Here is a 25,609-nt window from a genome sequence, read left to right as displayed (position 1 = left end):
GAATAAATGCTTTCAGATTGTTGAAGTAATTCGTGAGAAAGCAGGAAATTGTGGAAGTTGGTGTTATTTTTTGATGCTTCTGATAAAATGCTTTGTGCAGTGCAAAGATGAGGCAGAGGTCTTTGTTTCTTTCTTTCGTCGAGGTGTCATGAAAACACATACACTGTAGGTTTTGGTCAGGTTTGGCTGATGAGGGGACTTAATAAAGTCCATCAGTGTGTGAAAGGTTCCAGTTGATTCCAAAGTAAAATACTCGTGGTTTTAATCAGCCTCGTACCAAAAGGAGGTCTGAGGCTTTCACAAGCGGACATGGCTGTTTGCTGACTCCACTGACTGAGACGTTTCTCAGACCATGTGACTTCTGTTTTCAATTTGTGGTTAGTTGTTTTTTTTTTTAGAAATAGCAGTGAGAAACCCAAGTGGGCAGCGTAGCAGTGTGTCATTTTTATGGTGTGACTCACTTCAAAGAAAAGCTTTCATTTAGTATGCCAACGTGTGTGATGGATAAAAAGAAGTAAAGCAGTTCTACCTTGAAGTCTTACTGCAGTCATGTGTGTTGTTATATATTTCATACAAAGGTTCATAGCAAACAACAGTGTGGTACGGCTTCTGTTCTCTTCTCACCCAGAATGAGGATAAAACTTTTACACAGATCTCTGTTACGTTTGTGTGAGACAGGATGATTAGTTACTTTTACTTTTTTAAAAGGTCAGTTCAGGCCATAAACTTACGTTCGTAGTACCCACACCTTCAGTTCTTCTTCTTTTGGATGCTCCCTTTAGGAGGTTGGACAATGGATCATATTCCTCCAACGTATCTTTAAGAATAGGGTGGAGTAGAAGGAGACAAAGGGCTGACAGATGCTAAAGTTCGTGTTCACTGCAGCCATTTCCAATCTTTTTTTGCTAAACCATCTGTACGTCTGTATTTTTTCTCATTTTTCTCTCCTTAACACCGTCTCTACCCAGCTCGTCCCCATCACTTACCTACATGTCCAGTAAAGTGTGCTGCACTATGCCACGTTTTGGGCCTCCTCTCACGTTTGTCCTGTGTCATTTAAGCTCTTTGTGTCTGGTTTCTGATACCATGTTGTGTTAGATTGAGTTATTCTTTGGATCCTGCATTTGGGTCCCCTGTTCTCAGGGGTCCCAATACTGTAAAGGTTTACAGTATTGAATACGCTGTTAAACAGGCATGAGCATTAAACCATAAACAGCAATTTTGCACATACAAGTGCCAACATCTCTATTTAAATGTCTTTCATGCTCGCTGCTACTTTCTTTCGCTTCCTCTTTCTTCTACTCCTTTGCCTCTCTCTTTTAATTTCACCTTCTATCTGCTGAGCTTGTGGTTAAAAAATCCTCCTGAAGGTGGGCCCAGTTCCATTTCCTATTGGATTCCTAGCTGACACGTTTGTTCCTCATTAACCGTTTAACTGCAGTGTGTAAAGACCTGGTTATCTGTCTACTTTCTGCAAAGCTGTTCCAGCACTTTAAACGGTGGTACGTCAGGCCTGTTCATCAGTGTGCTCCTTGCACTCGTCTGTGATCAGTACAACTGAAAGTGCGAATGCAAGAGCAGCTGACCTCAGAGATCATGATCAAGCTAGAAATTCATGGCTTATTACCGAGAAGTACCCTCTGAGGGGCTACTAGAAGATGTGGATGCAGCATTAAAAAAAATCCCTACTGGTACATCACCGAGACTAATCAGCTGATCTACACCACGGCAGCTATGATCACTGAGATGCTACAAGGTCAACAGCCACAAGGAGCAATACCCTCCATGGAGAAGAAGACTAGAGGCGAAGATCAAGGCAGTGCAGAGGGAAGGTAGCAAATATAGGAGCTGCAGACAGGTGGGATGAAGGAAGGGAAAGAACAAACCTCAGAGGCTAGCAGCTCTAACAGCAGACCACAGCAATCTCCAGTAACCATCACAGTGGCAGATACCCAAGAAAGGGTCTCAGTATGAAGAGTTGGACAGCACCAGACCCCGACATGGTTCACGCCTACTGGCTGAAGAAGCTGACTGCACTCCACGAGCATCTGGCAGCACAAATGAACCCAATGCTAAATGATGAGAGACACCCAAAATGCCTAAAATCAGGCAAAATCAGTCCGGTCCCATCCAACTACTAATAACCTGCCTCAGCACCACATGGAAGCTCCTGTCAGGCATCATAGGGGCTAAGATGATGGGGCACATGGCTCAATACAGAAAGGGATTGGCAGGAACACCAGCTACTGGTTAATAGAGCAGTCACCCAAGACTGCAAGACCAGGCTCACCAACCTGTGGACCACCTGGAATGACTATAAGAAAGCCTATGTGTCATGCACCGCAGTGCACGCACACAAGCGGGATCCAACAGCAGCCTCAATATGTCAAATGCGAGCAAGAAACAGTTTATTGCTTTAACAAAAGGTGACCCGGAACAACCAAGGAAGCAAAACGAGGAACTGAAGAAAAACCGGGAAGATAAACGACACAGGGAAGCCATAATCGGGACCGTGGGAGATGCAACAGAAAGGGGAGAAAATACTAGTGAGCCGGGAAATAGAAAGACACAACAAGACAGGGCTTTACTAATTGGCTTACGATCAGAGCGGGACAGTGGGACTCGGAAGGGGGGGAGGTGTGTCCGTGGTAAGCGAATCCGAGGAGGCAGGGATGAGGACAGACTGAGTGATCCGAGCAGGCAGGTGGCAGACACAAACGCCGGATCGTAACCTAGGCACACGAAGGCAGAATTAACGTAGTTCAAGTGACACATATGTACAAAGCTTTTGTGGGAAGCCTAGTTACCACTGAGGGGTGACTAACAGACTGGTGTGGAGCATCCGTCAGCGCAGGGTTACAGAGTCCTCCAGGTAATTGCCCAGAATGGAAAGCAGGTGTGCAGGTGATGGCCCAGCTCGGGGGTGTGGCCACCAGGGCATCCCACACACTCCTCAGACATAGGGCCACGGACCATGGCACTATGACTTGATGCCCCACACATGGATCCTAGAATGCCTACAACTGTACAAGATCAACTATGAGCTTCCATCAGAAATTCAGTGGGGATGTGAGACAATCTGAGACTATTCAGCACATAACAGCAGGGTACAAGATGCTAGCAGGCAACATCTGTATGGCCTGTAAGTCCTGAGGTCAAAATAGGACACGCCCCCTATGGTGGTTGAGAATGACTGAACTTAGATCTTGTCTGTCTGTATGTTAGATTTCCACATACAGAAGGACAAACAGGCTAACCAACCAGACACAGTCGTGGTGGACAAGCAGAGGCAGAGCTTCGTACTGATAGATGTAGCTATATGAGCAAAAGCACCATCAGGTAAAAGGAACAAGAGAAGTTCGAAGTACAAAGGGTGAGAGACGAGATCAGGATGATGCGGCGAATGAAGGCAACAGTTTCGTGTGGGGCACTGACCCCCAAGCTGAGCGAGTAGCTTTAGCAGATCCCAGGAACGAAACCCAAGATCTCTGTCCAGAACAGCAAAGATCCTGCGCAGCACCTCCGAGCTGCTGTTAGAGGACCTGAGCTTGGAGGATAAAGACCTGTAAGCACACGGGCACGTGGGGAAATTTTAAATATGATTGTGTGATCAAAAAATAAAAGGAGCACTTTGAAAACACATCAGACTTCAATGGGAAATAAAAATCCTGCTGGGTACATATTCTGATGTGGATGTGTGTGGAATGATTTGATGTAACGACACCCTGAAAATTTAAAGTGAAAAAAGGACCACGAGGACCGTAAACGTGCTTCAATGCTGTGTGTGTCACGAGTGACCGTTAGAGTGACTTTGGCTTTGCTTCGTTTTTTTTTAACTGCCAGATTTTGCTACTTGGTGTCAGACAGCTCTCACACCAAACCTAAATGTGAGTGCATGAATGCACTTTCACCTGTTAGAGCTGACGGGACCAAGAACTGAGAGGTGAAATCAAGCTACAGGAACTTATTTTAAGAATTTACAATGAAGTCCTGTGATTTTGTTCGTTTCTCCACAGGTCCTGTTTTCTTTCTGTCTATTTTATTTCTGATGACGAGTTAATGGTTTTATGGTTTTCACAGTGCAGTGTGAAGCCAGCGGGTTTTTTTATTTGAAATATTTTAACTTGCAGAAAAAACATCTTTGTCTTTATTTGCATTGCCTGGTGGAAGTTCCTGTCAGTGTGGCTCCTTTCCCCAATGCTCAGCTACATCTCGAGAAGCTCGTGTCTCTGGACTCCAGCTGCAGCTGCTGCCTCGTTACACTCTGCTGCTGAGCTGTCCCTCTGACATACTAATGTCTGAACTTGTCCATCATTTTCACTCCCAATGAAAATATTAACATCTTCAGCCTTCCTCCTCCTCCTCTCTCCAATGCATACCTCCAGCCTTCCAGGCTCTTTTCCACCTGCCTCAGTGGCAGCTGTTGCCGACTTGTTAACCCTGACTAAAACACGTTTGTTATGTAACATTTATGTCACATTACAAAATGCTTCGGGCCTTCCTGTCGTGGATACTGACGGTCAGGAGGCTGTAATTCTTTGGACTGTTCCGCTGTCCTATTATTAAAACCACTGTTGCAAGAAAACCATGTTACATGTAACCATGTCACTAGTTGGTCAATAGATGGTAAAGGTAGCCAGACGACTTCTTCTTTCTCTTTTCATAATGATAACAATCTAACTTTGATACAATATTTAAGAAACCCAAGTTTTCAGTGGTTTCTCAGGAGGAACTGTTCACTTTTTAAACAACAAAACTTTGTAGTTTCTTACTAAATTTAACAGACTGCACATACTTTAAAGATCATATTTAAATTATATCTTGTGATAAAATAATTTAATCCGATTTTGCGATCGTTTCGCTCTGAAAGGCTCGAGTGCTGACAGCATTTTAAGCAGTTAAATGTGATTAAAAGTATTTTTCTGTCTGGCGAGGGAGGGGGGAGGGCGTACACGTGAACACGAGCAACATTCACAGGTTTCATCGTGGTACATTATGTTCTTCATTTCTAAATACAGTGTCTATCTAATGAATGACATGCGGTTACGCTGGTTACATTTCTGTGTAGCTACTAACAGCAACACTGCGCTCCTCATGCAGTCTTGCAGTGACACATTTTATTTGTAACAACAGCTTCAATTTGATTACATGAACATTGGGCTGTTTGCTTAAGAGTCACTTCCTGATTACAAGAATCTGCACTGTGAGAAGTGGAAACAGCCAAATGCATGTGTTTCATTTGTCTAGGAGGAAATCCATATTTAGATTTTTTACAAAAAAGCTGATGTCTTTGTCGGAAACAATGTTTCTGCCGGGTTTGTGAAGTCAAACTAATTTCCACCGAATGTTTCAGAGTGAAAGAAAGAAGAAACTTTCTCTTCTTCAAAATGACTGAAAACATTAAGGAGATCATGTGACGATGACTGCTGCTCTTTTTTAAATAGACTATATATAACTGTGTGATTCATATCAGCTTGTCACGACATGCAAAGTGTGCTGTGTAAGTTTAAGTAAAAGGTTTTATCAGCTCAGTACGACCGTCTCAGCACAAAGAAGGCTCTGCTTAGTTCCCTGCATTATTTCATATAAGAGCATGAAAAGCTGACTGTGTTTCATCCATTTTTACATCAGCCCCCCCCCAGTGTGTGAGTCTCCCCGGAGAGTTTTCGACTCCCCTCCTTCCTCTTTTATCCCCTATTTTCTTGTGTATGTAAACAGAAGTAAAGCATTTTAGGGCTCCGAGGCAAAGCGTGGTGATCAAACACCATCCTCGATCAATGACTTTGAAGCGATCTAACGCCTCTTATAAATGTCGTTCACGCGAGATGAACTGCAGCAATGAAGAAATTCATTTCTGGAGCCAATGGCCGTGTGTTTTCTGTCTTTAGAAGGAGAGAAGAAGAAAAAAGAGAACAGAGTTTAACAAAGGAAAGACTGCCTCTGGTTTCTTGCACGTTGCAGTGATATGTTCTTGTTAGCTTTGACTGCACGGACGAGCCGTCGTGGGCCTGCAGGGGAGGAGTCAGTGAAAAAGACGAGGTGCTCTAAGAAGTTTCACAACTCTCTGTCTCGCGTCTCACAAGCAAAGTTGCTGAAGTTTAACAAGAATAAAACAGAAATTACTCGGGCCTGAAACTTTAACCTGGAGGCTTCGCCGTGCTCTCATCAGTCTCATCATCCATTTGTGTGCCTCGTGTTATTTGAGCCTAATATGTCAGACGCGACCCTAAAACTGAAATCTTGACCGTATTGGCAGCTATCAGCCTCCTTTTTCAAAGGTCAGAGCGATTTCACCCTTCATCAAATTCAAGTGAACATTAGACGAGCGAAGGCTTCCTGTTCTTAGTGGCGTAGTTGAAATGATGCTTCCTGTCAGCAGACGTTAAGGTAAAGGCAGTCTCTTCAGTGTGACGTCACTGCCACTTGCTCGACTCGAAACCAAAGGCGAGGTTTAGAGTTTGGGGAACAAGTCCAGGAAGCTGTGTCAACCGATAAGACAGAGAACTTATGTCGCTTTAACACAGACAGCTTTTTCTATGTTAGGTTAGAATTGAGGTAAGATTTGGAAATAGGTTTTGGCGTGCGACGACCTGCCGGCTGCTTTCACTGTACGGTGTGTGGCTGTACACACCCTGACTCCTGGACATGGCAGGTCTTTGGGGTCTGAAGATGCTGTTCTGGGCCGGGATCATCGGTTTGACCTACTGTAAGTGACCATCTGCAGTGTTCTCGGTGCTGCTTTCTTTAAGGATTGTAGAAAGACTTTGAAGTTTCTCTCTGTGTCTGTAAACTGAGGAGAAATAACAGAAAAACGTCTGCAAATGCAAATCATGTAGGTGATGAAGTCTCCCCCCTAAACTCGCTGTGTTTGAAGTCAGATGTTGAGCTTGTGATTGTGTATGAGGATTATTATCCCTGTGTGAGATGGAGACGTGAATCTGTCAGCTGAAAAGCTTTTTTACTTTTTGAAAACTGTAAAACATCATCAAGCAAAATGTGACCTTTTAAATAAAAACCGAGGGCAGAGGCTACGCTGTAGCACGCTTTGGAGATGCATCCGCGTTTGAGCTACTTCACGTTTCTTAAACTTTCCAACCCCAAGAACAGCAGACAGGAACTGCACACGCCTGTGATGTGAAAGCTTAAAAATGACAGGTTTCTGAGCCCTTTGGCAAAAGAACGAACACTCGTGTTCAATCAAAGGCGGCTGTTAATAGGAAGAAGACGCTCTTTAAAACATATGCTTTTATTTGGTGCTTTGGGAATTTTTGCAGTCGTGTTTCTGTTCTGCTTTGATACCGTGCACGTATGAATGTGTGATTGTGTACTGTATGTGTGTAGCTGTGGGGGTGGGGGGGCTGTGTCTGTCTGAAAGCAGAGACATTTTCTGGGGTGTGTCCCTGCAAGCTGCTTCTTCACCTCAGTGACTGTGGGTGCTGTGTGTGATAAACATTTCAGTGTGTGTGTGTGTGCACGTGTGCACGCTGAGTTACACTGACCTCACTGCCTCCATCATCACTCATAATTCATCTATAACTCAGCTGTTTTCAGCCAGTCTGTGCTGATGAGCTGAAATAAAATCTGTCATTTATCGTCTTTGCCCTCAGTCTGGCTCGTTCGTTTCTAACATACAGAATTTCTCAGCCAGTGTGAAGGTGTGTCATCATCCACCCAAAACATGATTGTTGTTTTCCTTTCAGTCACATTAATTAATTAACTGATCAGCCGTTATTAAAAAAAATTAAATACATAAAAGTGTCCAAAACCAAAATGTCAAAATTTTCTGTTTAGTGATGTATCTCATTTTAATTATTGTACTATATACTCATCATGCACTCATGTTGAAATATTATTATTCTAACTCACTGTTATTATTATTAAACTAACATTGTTTTACAGTTTAACAGATTTTTACATTAAATTGTATCAGTTCATCGTAACACTGTGAACTGTGTTTAAATATTTACTTTAATAAATGCAGATATACTTTTATTTAGTTACATGAACTTAATTACGTTTAAAGAATCTGAATTCACTTTAATAACATTTGATTTTATCCTTTATTATTTATCTTTAGCGAGCTATACGTGTAATCGTTACAGACAAAATATTAGGAACACCGCTAAACAGCCACATTTTTAATCAATAAAGTTAAATTTGATTGTGCCATTATTAATCTAATGTCTCTTTGAGATGAAAGTCCCTTAAAAAGTTCAAAGACATCTCCCAAAAAGATGTCTCTCAGTGTATGATTGTGTTTTAATATTAAACGCATTTAAAAATAGTTTAAAACTCTGCTCGACTTCTTCATCTTTTTCTATATTTTCCTGCTTTTTTCACTACTTTTAAAGAATTACTACACGCGTGTGTCAGCTCAGTAGTAAATACCAAAGTTCACGCGTCTTCTGCTTAAACTGGGCGAGAGAAGCTGGGCCCTGTTTAACAGGCCGCCTGCATTAGCAGCAGCAGTAGTGTGATCAAAAAGTTTGACCACTTCCGTGTGCCATTCTGAGTCGTCTTCATTTCCTGGCAGCGCAGCGCGGGCCGAGCAGGCCGAGGCACCGCGCAGCAAATGACTTGCGGAAAAAAAAGGGAAGCACAGAGTGTAAAATGAAGAAATGAGGTCAGAAATGTTAAGCATGACTTTAAAACGTTTCTGGGAGGAGGAGAGTGTCACAGAGCAGGACTCTGTGGTGAACGCAAAACATGAGACGGAGGAAAAACAGTAAAACAGAGAAAATCAATGAATTAGAGACAGAGCTGGTTACTGTGTCCGTGTCTTTACTGCATTCAGGGATAATCACATTATTGTATTTGTGATTGTCATAATACTACAACACTGTCATGCAAATCACAAACCTACTCTCCTGAAAACATTTAAAACCAGTTTAAATAACGACTTTAAATAGTGAAGAAAAGGTTTTCTTTATGTTTACGTTCCTGGGCTTCAAACACATCATAACGACATAGTTATGATATAAATAAACCTTCACTAAACCTGTTGCAGTCATCTCCAAACGAATAATCGATGAGCTGCGTTTGTGCGAGGCGCTGAAATGTCGCTGCAAACATGTTGCATCTCTGCACGACTGAGTGAAACAACAACGCGCCAAAACCACATCCTGAGTCTCATTGTTTGACTGTCCCCAATCACCCAGTCATTCAGTTCTCATTTCTATTGTTATAAAGAACAAATGGACAACATCAACAAACCCATTTAAAGTAAACTAACTCATGTACTTGTGAATATGATCCAAATGTGTTTATTTGTTTTTTATTCTTTGTAATATCGAAAATACAGATTTTAAGAGAAGAGAAATTGAAACAAAGAACAAAAGAGAACTTCATACCTGACAAATATTATCTGAAACCGTATTTATTGAAACACTTTGGTTAAAAATGTATTTTTGGTTGTGTCTGGTTCAGTGACGCGGCCAAACCGACACCAGTGTTGTAAGTATGGGGCGGTTCTAGGTTGGAGTGCAGGCAGGAAGCTGCGGTTTGCTTTCTGATATAGCAACTGTGGCTCTTTGTCACAGTGTCATAGCAACCAGGTTACACAGCAGCGATACCTCATCCACACGATGCTGGGTAACAAAGTTCACCCTGCTGTGTTCAACAGAGGGATGTGTAAAAATATTTAGTAATCACTGGTTGTTTATGTGTTTTGTTTTCTTTTTCCTGCAAATACAATAAATTATTTAATCACAATCAAACTGATTTACACTTTTTTTCTCTTTTAATTACAGCTCAAAACAACACAAGTGAGTACCATTATACTTTATCATGTTATTGAATCTCTATAGTCGTTCACTTCTCGTAGTCATCATGACAAATATTTAGTAATCACTCATTGTTTGTGTTTTTGTTTGTTTGTGTTTTCCTGCATACACAGTGAATGTTTTCATGACCAAAACACTAATTCTGACATTCTTGTCTCTTGTAATTCCAGATGACAACAAACGTGAGTTCCAATATATTTATGATGTTATTCAGTTTATAACATTTACTTCTTATTATGTTGTTTTCAGACTTGTTTAATTCCAGTTGTCCCCCTGCTGTGCTTCCTGATGTAGCATGCATCTCCCTCAGCCTCATGTGTAAATGTACACAGTCCTTATAGCAGCTGTTTTGCACAGATAATTTTCCATGAATGGGTAATCACATATATGTGATCAAGTATTTTCCTAATCATTTTTACCCTCTGTGAAGCTGAATGAAAGCAAATTAACATGCTGTATACCAGCGGTCTCCAGTCGCTCTGTGGTCCGGGTCGTTTGGTACCGGGCTGCGTGATTTGAGGCTCTTGGGCAGGCTCTGTTTGCTCATATTATAATGAACTATATTTATGTGTAATAATTCATAGCTTTGCACATAATGTATCTGTTCCATACTTTCTTTTGCCCGAAGTCCCTGTACGTTAAATTTGACTTTAGATTCCTTGTAATTTAATTTAGATGCATTTGAGTTCAAGTTCAGTGAGTCTGGACAAATCAGAGCAGCAGCTCTCTGTTGTTAGGATTTAGATCCAATTTGCATGAAAGTAACATGTAACATGAAGTCACTGATTATCCAACACAACAGTTAGTCTTTTATTGTCTATAAAAACTTATCATTGATCCATCTTACTCTTATCCTTAGATCATTTTGTTTGTGTTTTGTAAACAATAATTAGTATTAATAGGACTATATTTAATTTGCTAGCATAGGAAATGGGATAGCAGTGACAAGTAGCACAGCATCTTTCTAACAACATGAAACACGACTGTTAGAGTGAAAATGTTACAGTGAGAACATTTTACATTTGCTACAGTTACAGCTAACATCTTTACGTCATGCTGATTTCTTTTTCTTGGAATGAAAATTGTTTCAGCCTCCTCACCTCCACGCACGGCTACAAATGCTACAGTAGCCACTTCAACAGCCTCCTCCTCACCTCCACGCATTTCCACCAGTCCTACAGTAGCCACGTCGTCTGACGTCTCACCTCCACGCATGACCACATATCCCATAGTAGCCACTTCAACAGCCTCACTTCCACGCACGACCCCAAATGCTACAGTAGCCACGTTGTCTGACTCCTCACCTTCATCCATGGCCCCAAATGCTACAGTAGTTAGTCCATCAGTGAATTCAACTGCCATGTCTGGTAATGTATTCAGAGTTTATAGTTTCATGGATTATTGGCACAGCTGTGTGATAAAATGCTACATTTGTAGTTTAGCATCGTGTCAGGTACAACCAGTCTGCTAGCTGTTAGGTATTTCTGCCTGAAGTTGACCTCCAGCCTGCTCTCACACAGCAACCAGAGCTCCTCCTGCAAGCACCTCAAATGAGACCTCACTCACACCCACTCCACCCAGCAACTCATCTGACTCTCAGGCCTCACCTACAGGCACCACAGTGACAGCTACCACTGAAGGTTGGCCGTTTCTTTATTATACAGGCCTGTGATGACATTGATGTGAATATAAGCAAAGAACACGGCGCTGCTGAGTTACAAGTACCTGTAAGGTGCTCTGAGCTGTTGTACATTCATGCTGCATAATCACAAACTAATAATTTTGTTCTTTTCTGATCTCATTTGAATGCATCGTTTCAGCCACCGAGACGACTCCTGAGCCTCCAAAGTGTGAGTGTCAGTTTAAAGATAATATGTCGTCTGCTTTCAAACACTAGTGATGCTGTCGAGCGTTTCTTACTTAGTGAAAGTTTATTTTTCTATCGAGTGTAAAGATTGTGTTTTAGTTTTAGCCAACGCTGGACTGTGGTCAACATCTGCATGAACAAACTGACTGAGATGAAACATTTCAGCAGCTGATTGATGTTCATGAACAAAATGTAACAATCGATTTGATTTCGTGCTCAGGTTCCTACACTGTCACACCCATCGAGTTTGGACTGCAGATTAATGTGATGAACTTCACCCCTGGTGACTACAACATCAGTATTACTGAAGGAGGTCGACGAGTGATTGAAGAGAGGGTCGACTCTACTCAACACAACATCCAACGCCTGAAGCCCTGTACTGAATATGAGCATCAAGTTTTATACAATTATGGCAATAAAATAATCAAGTGTACCTCCACTGGAAATAAAGCTGAAACAAAAGAAATGAGTGAGTACAAATAATTCATATTTTTTGTGTTTTGCCTTCTTGTAGTTTAACAAACTTAATATCAAATATATTTGTGCATCACTTGTGTGTTTCAGGTGAGACGGACATTACAGGGCAAAGCAGCATAAATGGACATATTTGCTACCAGAGCCAGTGGAACATCAGCTCGTTAAAATTACCACCAAATATAACTTCAGTTAATAAGTCCAGTAGTGACAGTAATACATTGTGTGTCCAAACTAATGACATCTGCTCTGATTATGAAATAACCTTCACTTCAGAAACCTGTGTGAATACTTCATTTGATATCACCAAAAACATCATTGTTGGTTCGTACAAGAAAAGTTACCTTCACATTAAAACTCATATGCTTATAATAGGAAGGTAATTCAATGATGTTTTTTTCCACAGATTTATATAATTTAACTGAAATACAGCAAAATGGTTCCACTGGACTTCCTGCAGTGATACAGCCAACGTTACCAACGATCAAAGAGTGTAAAAATATCACAGTGTATTACACTTGTTCAGGTAAGTGAAACATCCGCTTCACTGTAAGTATGTTTGATCTGAAAGCTCTTCTGCTGTCAGAGGACTGAGTGTTTGTGCTCTTTGTGAATTTGTTTTATTTTGTATTCTGCATTTGAATATAAAACCAAAGATGAACTGCTGCATGCACTGTGGTACAAAAAATGATGTCGTCTTTGTTTCTCGTCAGAAAAAGACAAACCTGGTCAAACGAACAAACCGCTGTCTGAGCTGGATCCCTTCAGAAACTACCGCTGTACTGGTCTGATCTTCATCAACAACATCCCCACAGTTTACACAACTCCACCCGTCCACCTTAACACTGACTGTGGTGTGTTGATATTTAACTTACCTCAGAGGGATGAAGCTTTTCCTCCTCAGATAGTTTGAAGCGACACAAACTAACAGCTGCTGCACTGTTACTGTTTGTTTCAACAGATCTTACAATAAACTTGGAGAATAAAAAAACCAATACTTCCATTAAACTGAGCTGGAAAACAACCAGTCAGAAATGTAATGGTGTCCTTCACAATTTTTCATATGACTGCAGTTGTGATAAAAAAGGTAAGTCCAATCATTTGGATTCACTTACACTTTATAAATATCTTATATTAAAATGTATTAGTTTTGTTTTTGTTTATTGTTAACAAAAGATCTGCTTATTTGATCATTAAAATATATAGAAGTGTTTATATTTTGAGCTAATAATTTACTAAATATAACTGCTTGACATTTAACCCCCATCACTAAACACATGAAGTATGATCCAAAATAACGATATGTCACTGCATTCTTATCTTATACTCAGATCTCCAACCTGTTATGTTCAGTCTGCTGCTCATGTCGTTGTCGTGTTTACTAAAGCCAGCAGGTCAAAGTCACCTGAAGTCTCTTTAGCTGGACCTGCTGATTTAAACCACAAAGAGTTCATGAACATTATGTTACAGGAATCACAGGAATCCCAAAGCCTCAGTCTGACAGAGGAACGTGTGATTTTACTGGACTCGAAGCATTCACTGATTATACCTGTGGAGTCCAACCCAAATACAACAGCAAGATGGTTTCCAATAAAAAGGAAGTTACACTGAGAACTGACCCTGGAGGTAAGTTACCAAACTAAATATTCAGAATTACACTTCATAACAAAGCTGAACCTTTAATTGATCAAAATCAAACTTTGTTTAGCTTTATTTTTATTAATATCCTTCTAAAACACAACATGAAGACTTTGGTGGTGAACAGCAGAAAATAAAGTTACAAAATGATGTTTTCATGAAGAAGAATAAACTCGAGCTCATTTATTTTAGTGAAAGATTGGAAACAAATGTGTTTTTCAGTGTGACAGTCCTGATCATAATTAATGTGATTTAGATATATTTTAAGATAAATGCCATGAAACAGAGAGTATCCCTCATATCAACTAAATCCGACTCTCTGAAACTTTACAGTGAACATTAAAACATGCTGAGTCATCAGTGAAGAAACGTGACAGTAATTATGACGTTCAGTCGTTTAAGCAGCGCTGACTCAGACTCTTGTTCTCTGGGACTTATAGAAATGTGTTTGTTAATTTTCTTTACTCGTTCATATTATTCTGGAGGGAAAATGTGTTTAATGATAAGAGATAACTGAAGTTCATTCACATGTTTTCTGTTTTTTAAAGTTACATATCTGTACATTAAATGTAAGCTGGGCTCCATGAAAACAAAATGATAAATTAATTCTTCAATAATTAATAATTAATTTCTATTATGAATCGTTTTAACATTGCAAACATAAACATGTTTACTTTCACATGTTTTGTCTCGTTGCTGATGGACATAAAAATGAATCTTAAAACTATGATCCCTGTTTTCATTTCCTTACAGTACCCGACGGGCCGTCTACAGTGACTGTAACTGTGCCGGAGAATAATGTGATTAAAGTAGAGTGTAAGCGTGGAGACAAGATTAGAGGACCAGACAAATATAGAAGATTCATAGCACGTCTTCATCCTGGTGGTAAAAACAAACTACAGAATGAAACAGTTTGTAAGTTTGAATTCAAGGATCTGAGCTACTCTACAGCATACAGAGTGGAGGTTTGTATCATCCTACTTTTAAGTATATGATTATTTTATGGCTGCTTTATTTTAATGGTGTCATTTCTTATGAATGAACATCTGAAACATCTGTATTTATAGGTGACTGTTTTCAACGGATACTTTGAAAGCCAACCGGGCAGAGGAACAGCTGATACTCGCTGTAAGTATGGATTCAATGACACAGTTTGTTGGATAAATCAGTTTACATATTTACAAATTCAATTTACACATTGTACAGCCAAGTTTTTTAAAAGTACACCTTCTCTAAGATTTTATGACATAATAAAGATCATCTTTACATTAACCTAGGTAAGATGAACAACAACACCTGACATTTTACATCATATCTGTATTCACTTAATACAAGTTAAGCCAAAACTCAGAAGCAGTGTGTAAAAAACTAAGTACAGCCTTATTGCTTCCATAGGAATTCAGTAACAGCCACGTGCTGCTGATCAAATGCACTTCATTAACTGAGGTACAAGCAAATGTTAACACTTCTGGAGCATTTAGGTTTTACATTAACACCGTGCCAAGGAGGATTTCTAAACCATTTGGAAAGTCTATCATTCTGCAATAAGTGAGATTATTCACAAAGAAAACACTCAGGACAGTTACCAACTGTCCCAGGAGTGGACGTCCCAGAAAGTTCACCTCAGTGTCAGACTGTGCAGTGTTCATGGAATCTACAACAACCCAAGTGCTGCATCTCAGACTCTACAGGTCTCAGATATCATGTTAAATGCTACAACAAAACAAAGAATAGTTAACGAAAAAGTACAATGAGCACAAAGTATTCAAAACAGAATTTAGAGGCCAGGAAGGTAAAGAATCTAAGTGTTCCAATGACCCATTCCAGAGTCCAGACCTCAATATGATTAAAATGCTGTCGCAAGACCTTTAGAGAGCTGTGCAGAAGTAAAAGCCCATAAAGTGCAATAAACTGAAGCAGTGTTGTAAAGACGAGTGGACCAAAATTCCTCCACAATGATATGAGAGACTTATAACGTCTACAAGAGAAGGATTATTTCAAGTTATTGTGGTGCCTTTAAGAAGTGGTTCTTAAAGGCACTGAATCATGAGATGTATTTAATTTTTCACACACTGCTGAGGGGTAGATTATTGTTTATTATGTCCTGATGTCAAACCTTAGAAATAACATAAGGTGTACTTTGTTTTTACCGTATGTTTTACATACATGCACTCACTCGTCCCATTCTTTTACAGATAATGACAAAGCTGTCATTGGGTTTCTGGTCTTCCTCATCATCCTCACGTCTGTGGCTCTACTTTTTGTCATCTACAAGATCTACATTTTGAAACGCCGACAGTCCCAGTAAGAAAACTTCTGTGCATATTCCACAGCATGCCTTCATCCTGTCTTCCTTCTCTCACCCCAACCAATCACAGCAGATGGCCCCGCCCCTCCCCGAGCCTGCCGGAAGAAACCTGCCGGAGGTTTCTTCCTGTTAAAAGGGAGTTTTTCCTTCCCACTGTCACCAAAGTGCTGCTCATAGGGGGTCATATGATTGTTGGGTTTTTCTCTGTATGTATTATTGTAGGGTCTACCTTACGATATAAAGCACCTCAAGGTTGTTGTTATTTGGGGCTGTATAAATAAAACTGAATTGAATATGTCGTTTCCTTTGTTATTTTAACAGCCGAGCTGCGCTCGCTTTTTTAGGATTTGTTCATTTTTCACAAATAAAAATGTTAATAAGATTTTTGCACTGCTTCTGTTGAATTTAAAAACCTTCCTATGCTCTTTTCTTCACAGTGACCTGGGAGAAAGCATGATGCTTATTTCAACAACAAGTGAGTTTTATTTAATAGTAGAGTTTCGGTTCCTGGCATCACTTATTTTCATATGTTTTTGTACTGTTTTTACTAAAACCTTTAGGGTTTAGATAACAACAGGATGACAGGCACACGATCAAGTAAACTATGTTCCTCTTTTCAAAATTGAATTGACTGTGAAGTCATGCTGGTTCTCATCTATGATCATTGGAACTGCTGTAAAAGCAGCTGTAGAGCACATAAAAACATCCTGTGAAATATCAAATCTGAAGAATTCAGACCCTTTTGGGAAAAGTGTAAAATGTACTAATATTTAAAGTTCAAAGTTAAATTTCATCACATTATGAGTAAATATGATGACTGTGGTATTTACTCATTTCTTTGAAAATGAAATGAATGCAGTGAAATTGTGCTTGAATAGGATTTTTCTTTAAACTCCTTTAAGCAAGAAGTGAAACTCTTGAGATCAAGAATCTCATTTACATAAGTGTCCTATGGCCGGTCTGAGGTAGGCGGAGTTAACCTGCCTTTTAACCTCATATATGTATTTTTATGTTATCTAACAGCAGATCACTTTGTTGAATTCGGGTGACTGAAAGAGTTATATAAAAACTATGCATACAAATTATGATGTATGTTAACAAATACTGTAAGATTCTGTTTTTTTTACGAGCTCATTTTTTTGCTGACTGCTTTTTGTAGATGATGAAGAAAACCTGTTGCTTGTTGAGCCGATCGCAGCAGAGGTCCTGCTGGAAACCTACAAGAGGAAGCTCGCTGATGAGGGGAGACTTTTCCTGGCTGAGTTTCAGGTAAGTGCACTCTGTGGTCTTTGGTAGGGGGTATTTCTACTTCTGTTATTTATTTTCAGGAATGGGTGATTAACCATAGTATGTCAGAGGAGCAGACAATGGAAAACAAAAGGCCAAAACTTGATCTGAATACATGTTAGACGGTTGGAGTCCAAAGTGTATGTTTTTTAAAGAACATTGCTTTAATTTACTTGCAGAGCATCCCAAGAATTTTCTCAAGATACACGGTGAAAGAGGCAAAGAAGTCCTGCAATTCTATCAAGAACCGCTACGTGGACATTCTGCCCTGTGAGCTGATCAATGTTATCAAAATCACTGAGAGTCACTGTGAAGACTGTCATCATTTATTTTATTTTATTTTTTGTCTTGAACTAGATGATTATAACCGTGTCCAGCTAACCACAGGAAATGGAGAGCCAGGATGCGACTACATCAACGCCAGCTTCGTTGACGTATGTAAAAATGTTCAGCTTGTTCAACATAAAGTTCATGACATCTGTTCGATAAAACAGTCAAACATCACTCCTGTTCTTCCTGCAGGGATTCAAAGAGTCCAAAAAGTACATCGCAGCTCAAGGTAAAGTCACGCTGCCGTTCTTCACACAGCTGCACTGAATGACTGTGATGTATGATGCTTATCTACGGTGTTCTCGCTGCAGGACCAAAGGAAGAAACTATAAATGACTTCTGGAGGATGATCTGGGAACAGCAGTCCTCAATTATCGTCATGGTAACACGATGTGAGGAGGGAAACAGGGTAAGATCGTGTTTAAAGTTTTTAAAATGAGTCACAGAGAAATATCCTTTCTTTGAGAAGCTTCTTATCTGATTTGCTTAAATCTTAGACCTTCGTATTGTTTGCTCCGTTCTTCTTCCTCACTGAGCGACAGTCAGCCTCTCTCCTCTCACATCGTTTCACAGGTCAAATGTGCTCAGTACTGGCCGTCTCCTGACCGAGAGACTGAGCTTTATGAGGAGTTTATTGTGAAGCTGAACTCAGAGGACCACTACCCAGATTACACCATCCGCCGTCTCAGCCTGACAAACGTAAGCCTCCGTCACATGTTGAACCGACAAAACTGTAAAAGTGTTTAATGTCTGTAATCATATCTGTGTAGAAGTGTTGCTCAGCATGCACATTTATCTCAATAACTGCACCTGCAGAAGAGAGAGAAGAACTCAGAGAGGGAGGTGACCCACATCCAGTTCATGAGTTGGCCCGACCACGGAGTCCCTGGAGAGCCACACCTCCTCCTGAAACTGAGGCGGCGCGTCAACGCCTTCAAGAATTTCTTCAGTGGGCCGATCGTTGTTCACTGCAGGTATGAAGAGGTCACACTCTACGCTCGGCTCAGGTTAACATGTTTGTTTCACTTTGTTCCATCAGCCATGTCAGTACATCTGTAGGCTGATATTAGGCAAAGTCTGACTGGATGGACGTCTATTTGTAGCCACACCTACTTCTTCAGATCACCGCCTCTTAGTTTAATTCAGATTAAAACACGAGCTGTTAATTGAGATCTAAAGTGCGTCATTGTACATCAGGTTAAATAAGACAACGGCACTCATAGGTGATACTTCTTTCTCGTGCAGCGCGGGGGTCGGCAGGACAGGAACCTACATTGGCATCGATGCCATGATGGAAGGTCTGGAGTCAGAGGGCAGAGTGGACATCTACGGTTACGTGGTCAGACTCCGCAGACAGAGATGCCTCATGGTCCAAGTCGAGGTAAAGTGTGTGTGTGTGTGTGTGTGTGTGTGTGTGTGTGTGTGTGTGTGTGTAAAACAGAAGAATACTTGTAAATACAACGAATTTGATGCCAATTCTCAGGAAAGTGAATCACCTTATCTGCATCTACAGACAGACAGAACAACAGATGGAAGGATATATGACAAAGATTAACAATTAGTTAAATCAGCTAAACTTAAATATGTACAGTTGTATATATTATGTATATTTTTTAATATATTTTTAAAAATGTTATGTTTATAAAAAGTTGTATTTTAAACATGTACACCGTACTCTTTCTGTCATTTCCTGTCTTCCTCGGTGTTATTATCTCCTGTCTTGTTCCGGTTTTGCTTCCTGTTTTTTTTTTTTTGTTTGTTTCTCCTCTTTGTGTTTGGCCCCGCCCTCTTTTTCTTCACCTACATCTGCAGCTCTGTGTCAGTCAGCCCTCTGTGTGTACATGTGGTCCTGTTCTTTAGTCTGCATGTTCGTATTATAGACTCATTCACCTTTATATTTCACCTACTGTGTAAAGAAATGTATGTGAGGAACACCGCGTGTTAGATGTACATACACTGACTACACTGCACATAAACAAAGCTTCATTTTTTAAAATCCTGTATTAAATAAATGAGGGTAAATGAGATATAAATGCTGCGGCACATTCGAGGTTTGTCTCTCGTGCATTAACATGAGCGCATTTGTGTGCACACAGGCCCAGTACATCCTGATTCACCAGGCCCTGCTGGAGCACAACCAGTTTGGAGAGACAGAGATCAGCCTGTCTGAGCTGCACAGCACAATGAACACGCTCAAAGAGAAAAACTTGGACGACGAGCCCACGCTCATGGAGGAGGAGTTTGAGGTACGCCGTATCTTATCACTTTTATAGCTGTAAACTACAGAAAAGCAGTGCGAGGGACCGAAAATGCAGCTTTGATCGTGTTTAAGTCGCTGAGTGAGTCACAGAGAACTCACGTAAAGAGTGTCTGACTGAGCTCTGACAGAATAATGTAAATGACCCTAAAACATTGATGTAGCACAAACGTCTGAAATCTAAAAATATCATCAAGTGTGCCTGTCGTCCTCTTCTCCATCACATCCTGCACGATGGATTGGATGGAAGCAAAGTTTTAATAGACAAAATGATCTTGCAGAGACTCCCCACCTTTAAAAACTGGAGGACGCTCAACACAGGACTGACCGAAGAAAACAAGAAGAAGAATCGTTCTTCGTCGGTCATCCCCTGTGAGTTTGCTTTGCATGCACGCGTGTGCTCGCATGTAAGATTACATCTGCTCAGTTCCACTTCTTTCATATCAAACCTGCAGATGACTTCAACCGCGTGCTCCTGAAGCTGGATGAAGGACGAAGTCAGGACAGTGACCCTGACGAAGACGATGAGGAGGAAGATTCTTCAGATGAAGAGGATGAAGACTCCACTCAATACATCAACGCCTCGCACATCACGGTAACGTTCAGCCTATTTATGAACCCGTTTCTATGTAAACTACTAAAAATACCAGCCGATGTCAAACTGTGACAAACTGCTTCCTGCCACCTTCTTTCCTGTTGCACCAGATAACGAAATGTCTCATCTTCTATGTTTGGACTCGATGTGTTTGTCTCCCACACAGGGATACTGGGGCTGCCGTGTCTTCATAGTGGCGCAGACCCCACTGGCAGACACCACGGGGGACTTCTGGTCGATGATTTACCAGAAGAAAGTTTATACTGTCGTCATGCTTTCAGACAGCAGTGAAGGAGACGCGGTACATACAATATAACATACTTATAGTGACACACATTAAATGTACATGTGGTAAATATGCTTGTTTTCTTCTGCTCAATAGGACTGTATTTACTGGGACAAAGAGAAGAAGAGCTTTGGGGAGATTGAGGTGGAGGTGACGAGCACAGACAACTCGCCAAATTTCATCAGACGCACCATGCAGATCCGCCACGTCAAGGTAACACAGCCGCCACCTACTCTGCCTCTGTAAGCGAGCCTCGCCCACTGATGAGACCGGACATTTGTAAGCCAGCTGTGCTCTTCTCGTCCTCTTCTATCCACAGAGGAAAGACAGACGGGAGATAAACCATTTCCAGTTCCTGAAGTGGACGAGCAAAGAGGAGGTGCCGGAGAAACCTCAAGACCTCACAGACATGATCAAGGACATCAAGCAAAACTGCGGCACCAGCAGATCACAGAGGAACAACCCCATAGTGGTCCACTGCGAGTAAGAACACACGGGGAACAGTTCAGTGACGAGATGAGAACGGGGCAGCACGCAGCGAGGACGAGTCATCGTTCTCAGCGTTCAGATCAGTAAAATGTGTCGCAACAGCCGACTTCTCCATCTCGCTGGGTTTCAGGGCGGACACTAGTGTCCCTTTGATCAGTGTTTTTAAATAAAGAGCTCGGTAAAATCTAAGCAGCAGGATGTCTTTTAAACAGAGAAATCAGCTACGTAGCTGCTTTCTGCGCATATACAGATGCTGCCACATGTTTTGGTGCAAGCCCTACAGTTGACAGAGCATGCATGAATGCAGCAATCATTTACGTTGCAAATTTTAGATAAAGATCTTGATGAAAATGAGCTCACCCTGCTTTGCAGCCTCACCTCATTTCAAGGAAACCATGCATTTGATTTCCTTTCAGGCATGAATATGTTATAAAAATAGTGTGAACACTCCCAACAGCACTCTCTAAAGCCACCTCACACAAAGTGTGATTACCGAGTGTACACAGTAAAATGCATCTATGTTAGTGTGAAAGACAGTAAAGGTCAGCTGATCAGGAATAGTTGAGTATTCCCATGAATTTAACCCAACATCAATTATTCTTTTAAGGAAATCCTTTGTTTGATGATTAATTAGTTATATTTTTATTTCCTATGACAACAGATCCACTTTTCATGTGATGTCCTTCACAGGCCCACAGCTGTCTAATACATAAATGGATATGTATAAATTAATAAACTCCTGTTTGTAACTTGTGTGCTCCTCAGCGACGGCTCGTCCCGCTCAGGGGTTTTCTGCGCCCTGTGGAACGTGCTGGACAACGCTGAGAGCGAGAAGCTGGTGGATGTTTTCCAAGTGGTCAAAACGCTGCGCAAAGAGAGACAGCGCATGGTCTCCAGCCTGGTGAGAAAGAGGAACACAATCGTTCACACTCTGCTTATAACCAGAGATCAGCGTTGCACATCACCAGTTCCCTGTTCTAGCTCACTATGAAATGTATATTTTATATTACTGTTTTAAAAACAAAAGTAAGCTCAAGTATAAAGATCATTTCTGCCTTCTATTTGATAACAAATCTATGAAAAAGCCACGCCCATTTGTTTTCTCCCTGCTGTTGATGTAAACTTGAGTCATTGTTGCATTTTGCCTGTTTTCAGCAGTGTGTTCAGGCTTATGTGAACTTTTACAGCAGCTGGAAACTGTAATGACTAGTTTGTGGCGACAGTAGAAGTCTGATATGAAGCACTGTGATATCCGTGCTTGTCCACACAGAGTTTAGTAGTATCGGTTCAGTGTTTGTGTTGTGTTCGTGGGATTCTTCCTGCTGGTTATTTAGGGAAGTGTGTAAGACAGCAAAGAAAGCAAGATTCACTCTAACAAGAAACACACTGAAACAATATTTGTTTCCTGTGTTTCTAACAGGAGCAATACCAGTTTATATATGACGCCGTGGAGGCCGTGTTCCCCGTTCAAAACGGGGAAGTGAAACCGGTGCAGGCCTCTGCAGCCGACTCGGTGCAGATCGTCAACGAGACGAAAGCGGCCGAGCAGAAAGACGAAGGCAAGGCTGAGGAGCCAGCCAGCACTACCAGCAACGAGCAGCAGGCGGCAGCAGAGAGCACTCCTCTGGTGCCTGACAAAGAAGAGAAGAAAGAGGAGGCGGAGAAAGAGGCCCCACCCACGGAGACCACGCCGCTGGACGACACCAGCAACGGTCCCACTGTCACGGTGGAGGTGTGAGGGTGCCGGCCGTGACTGTGTCCACTGATGGAAATAAGCGCTTCAGTTTTATGCTTTTTTAAATTACCTTATGAATGTATAAACGTTGTAAAACTTTTAGATTTGTGGAAGAATTTGACCAAATATCTCACGTCAGTTTCCAAAGTGTTTGATTTAAATTAAGTTATAAATGTTTCTGAATGCAAATGTAATTTCTCTCTTTTCACAAAGTTTACCAGCACAGCTGTCATCAAACTGGACCCTTTACTGGATATTTAAAGGGGTCTAACAACTAAATCTGAAATATACAGCAGACGAGTTGTTTTGTCCTCTACGCTGTTATTTAGTTCATCTTCTGTTTCCTCATTTATACATAGTAACAAGCATTTTTTGAACATTTAGTTAAAGTCAGTGTTTTATGGCACACTGCGTTTTTTATTACAGTTGTATTTATGCGTTGTATTTGCTCACTGTCATCGGCTTTGTTAAGCATATCTTTAAAAGATAAATATGTTCCTCACTCAGCTTCTTACTACAGGAACACTGAAAGGTTTGAAGTATCTGTTGTATATTTCTCCCACTAATGAAGTTGGAGCAACATTTGAATCAACATTTTTTGGTTGTGCTGAGTTTCTTTGAGTCACACCAGTAACGTACTCGTGGAGCAGACTGGGTCAACAGTTTTCTTTTTCGTTTGCAATAAATTTACCTGATGACATTTTACTCTGGATCTTTCCTTGAATAGAAAAATGTGAAAACGAGCTCAAATCTTCAGGAGGTTAAAATCATACACGTGTCTTTGTTTCTACATATTAGTTTCAGGGCTGAGCGGCCGATCAGAGAGAACACACTAATAACACGTCTCAGCTCGTCTCAGGGCGGCTCTGAGCCAGAAACCAAAACCTCGAGCTTCATCAAAAGTCGTTGCTAAGTGTGTGATTGTTTCAAAAGATGGGAAAACAAAATAGAAAACTGACAGTGCAAAAAATAGACTCAGTCATATAATTAAATCTCTTTAAAACGCATAAATAGAAATATCTCATTTCAATAAATAGGATGTTATTCATTCACACCAGTGTGTGAGTGTGTACAGCGCTATACAAATACAGGCCATTTACCATTTATTCATTCTGCCTTAAAAATGTAGAAACTTTGCTCACTGTTGACATTTATAGTTTGCTTACATTTATTTAATGTGTGAGAACCGCTGGGCTTGTTTTTATTGGCTGTCTTGCATAACCTGTGCTTTGGATCTTCCTTTGCTTAAATGGATAAATATGATTTAAGTGAATAATATGAACTATGAATATTCTGTTTCCTCTCTGCTTAAAATTCTCTTAAGTCCTTCTTTCAGTCTCACCTTAGAAGCAGTTTTTATGTCTTTACTTTTGTTTTATCGAGATTTAGTCTCAACTTTGACGGGACCATGTGAGAAATATCAAGATTTTACAGTTTCAATTATTGTTTGTACCTTTGGAAGCTTTGTGAATACTCGCACAGATGTCAGCACTTTAATCCTCGAGCACGTGTGGGGGGGACGTTGTGACTCCCAGTGCTAATTCGCTGTGGTTGGACAGCTTCTGTTTGTTTGTGTGCAACAATATAACTGTAAAGAAGGTTGTTTCTGATTTTAAGAAAATTAAAATGGCAGCTGCTCCAAATGTAGAAAAAACAGAAGATTTATCTTTTATTTTTTTGAAAATTCACATTTACTGTGATCATGTAAATAATTTATCATGTTTTTCTTTGACAAAGGCCAACAGTTACAAAATTTAAGACACACAAGACACAAAGCAGACAGTTTCCTTCTATTTGAATCAAAAGCAACATTTCTTGCTTTGAATCTCAGAAACATTCATCCTAACCTGAAGTCAAAAGTATAAAAAGTCTGTCCTACGAATTTAAAAAATCAAATATGTTTGAAAAGAAAGAAAAGGGTGAGATCTGTGCCCTGTACAGCTGACTGAGGCCCTGTGAGGGTTTGTGAACACAGCAAATGCCAGAATTTAAATCCTCTAACGAACTAAACCTTTACAGTCACAGAGGATTTAACAGCTTCGTAGTGTTGATTGTTTACGCTGTGGCGTCACAGACGTCCACGTTAAACTACGAAGGACTCAAACGTTACAGTCGGTGCACTGGACAGTAACATGTTTCCAAGCTAAACTCTTTTGTGTGCATTCAGCAGACACAATAACACAACACAGTGTAATAAAGGACACGTAGAAGCTGTTTGTCAGCGACTCTCAGTCAGTTTTAGTGAGGAATGAAATCTCAGAGGTGCTACAGCACCGACACGTAGCAGCACTACACAATCAATAGTGTCTGCAAATACTTTGTGGTGTTCAGCTTGGACATGTTCTCTGTTGCAGTGCTCGACATGCTTCGTTTCCTGCTGCAGTTACACCTCGCTGCATACATGCGATCGTGCTGTTCCTGTAAATGTAGGACTCAGTGATGACCTGCAGTCATTGCTAAGTTTAGCCGTGCACACTCGATTGAACATCATTTTCTTGATGTCTCAGAAGCAGCAAACTTACTTTCACTTCTTTCTGGATCCCCCCCCCCAAACCCCCATT

The 25,609-nt window shown here is 40.8% G+C and overlaps 1 protein-coding gene across 1 annotated transcript; it reads left to right on the top strand.

Annotated features, from left to right (window-relative positions):
- The first annotated feature begins 9,115 nt into the window (after positions 1-9,115).
- On the top strand, positions 9,116-23,753 carry ptprc (protein tyrosine phosphatase receptor type C). Its single transcript, XM_086268587.1, has 30 exons — positions 9,116-9,764; positions 9,953-11,149; positions 11,303-11,422; positions 11,603-11,632; positions 11,870-12,118; positions 12,214-12,447; positions 12,530-12,649; positions 12,837-12,977; positions 13,085-13,210; positions 13,594-13,749; positions 14,515-14,726; positions 14,829-14,889; positions 15,957-16,065; positions 16,507-16,544; positions 17,229-17,338; positions 17,536-17,626; positions 17,714-17,790; positions 17,879-17,915; positions 17,998-18,095; positions 18,260-18,385; positions 18,503-18,660; positions 18,932-19,067; positions 19,783-19,932; positions 20,225-20,315; positions 20,399-20,538; positions 20,705-20,839; positions 20,921-21,037; positions 21,144-21,307; positions 22,079-22,214; positions 22,734-23,753. Exons 2-30 carry the CDS (start codon positions 10,858-10,860, stop codon positions 23,049-23,051), a joined length of 3,972 nt encoding a protein of 1,323 aa, XP_086124713.1. The 5' UTR covers positions 9,116-9,764; positions 9,953-10,857; the 3' UTR covers positions 23,052-23,753.
- Positions 23,754-25,609: the final 1,856 nt, after the last annotated feature.

Source organism: Aulonocara sp. 'chitande type north' Nkhata Bay, linkage group LG17 (assembly GCF_057382095.1).
Source record: "Aulonocara sp. 'chitande type north' Nkhata Bay isolate Kocher_YH1m ecotype deep benthic linkage group LG17, A_spYH_male_GT1.1, whole genome shotgun sequence".
NCBI lineage: Eukaryota > Metazoa > Chordata > Actinopteri > Cichliformes > Cichlidae > Aulonocara > Aulonocara sp. 'chitande type north' Nkhata Bay.
The sequence above is the reverse complement of the archived record's forward strand: the minus strand, read 5'-3'. Positions and strand labels throughout refer to the sequence as shown.

Bases quoted from the DNA above. Each gene is read 5' to 3' on its own strand.
- ptprc (XM_086268587.1), top strand. From the start codon at position 10,858: ATGAAAATTGTTTCAGCCTCCTCACCTCCACGCACGGCTACAAATGCT. The intron at 11,633-11,869 runs GTGAGTGTCAGT...TTTCGTGCTCAG, and splicing joins GACTCCTGAGCCTCCAAAGT to GTTCCTACACTGTCACACCC. The intron at 12,448-12,529 runs GTTCGTACAAGA...TTTTTTCCACAG, and splicing joins CACCAAAAACATCATTGTTG to ATTTATATAATTTAACTGAA.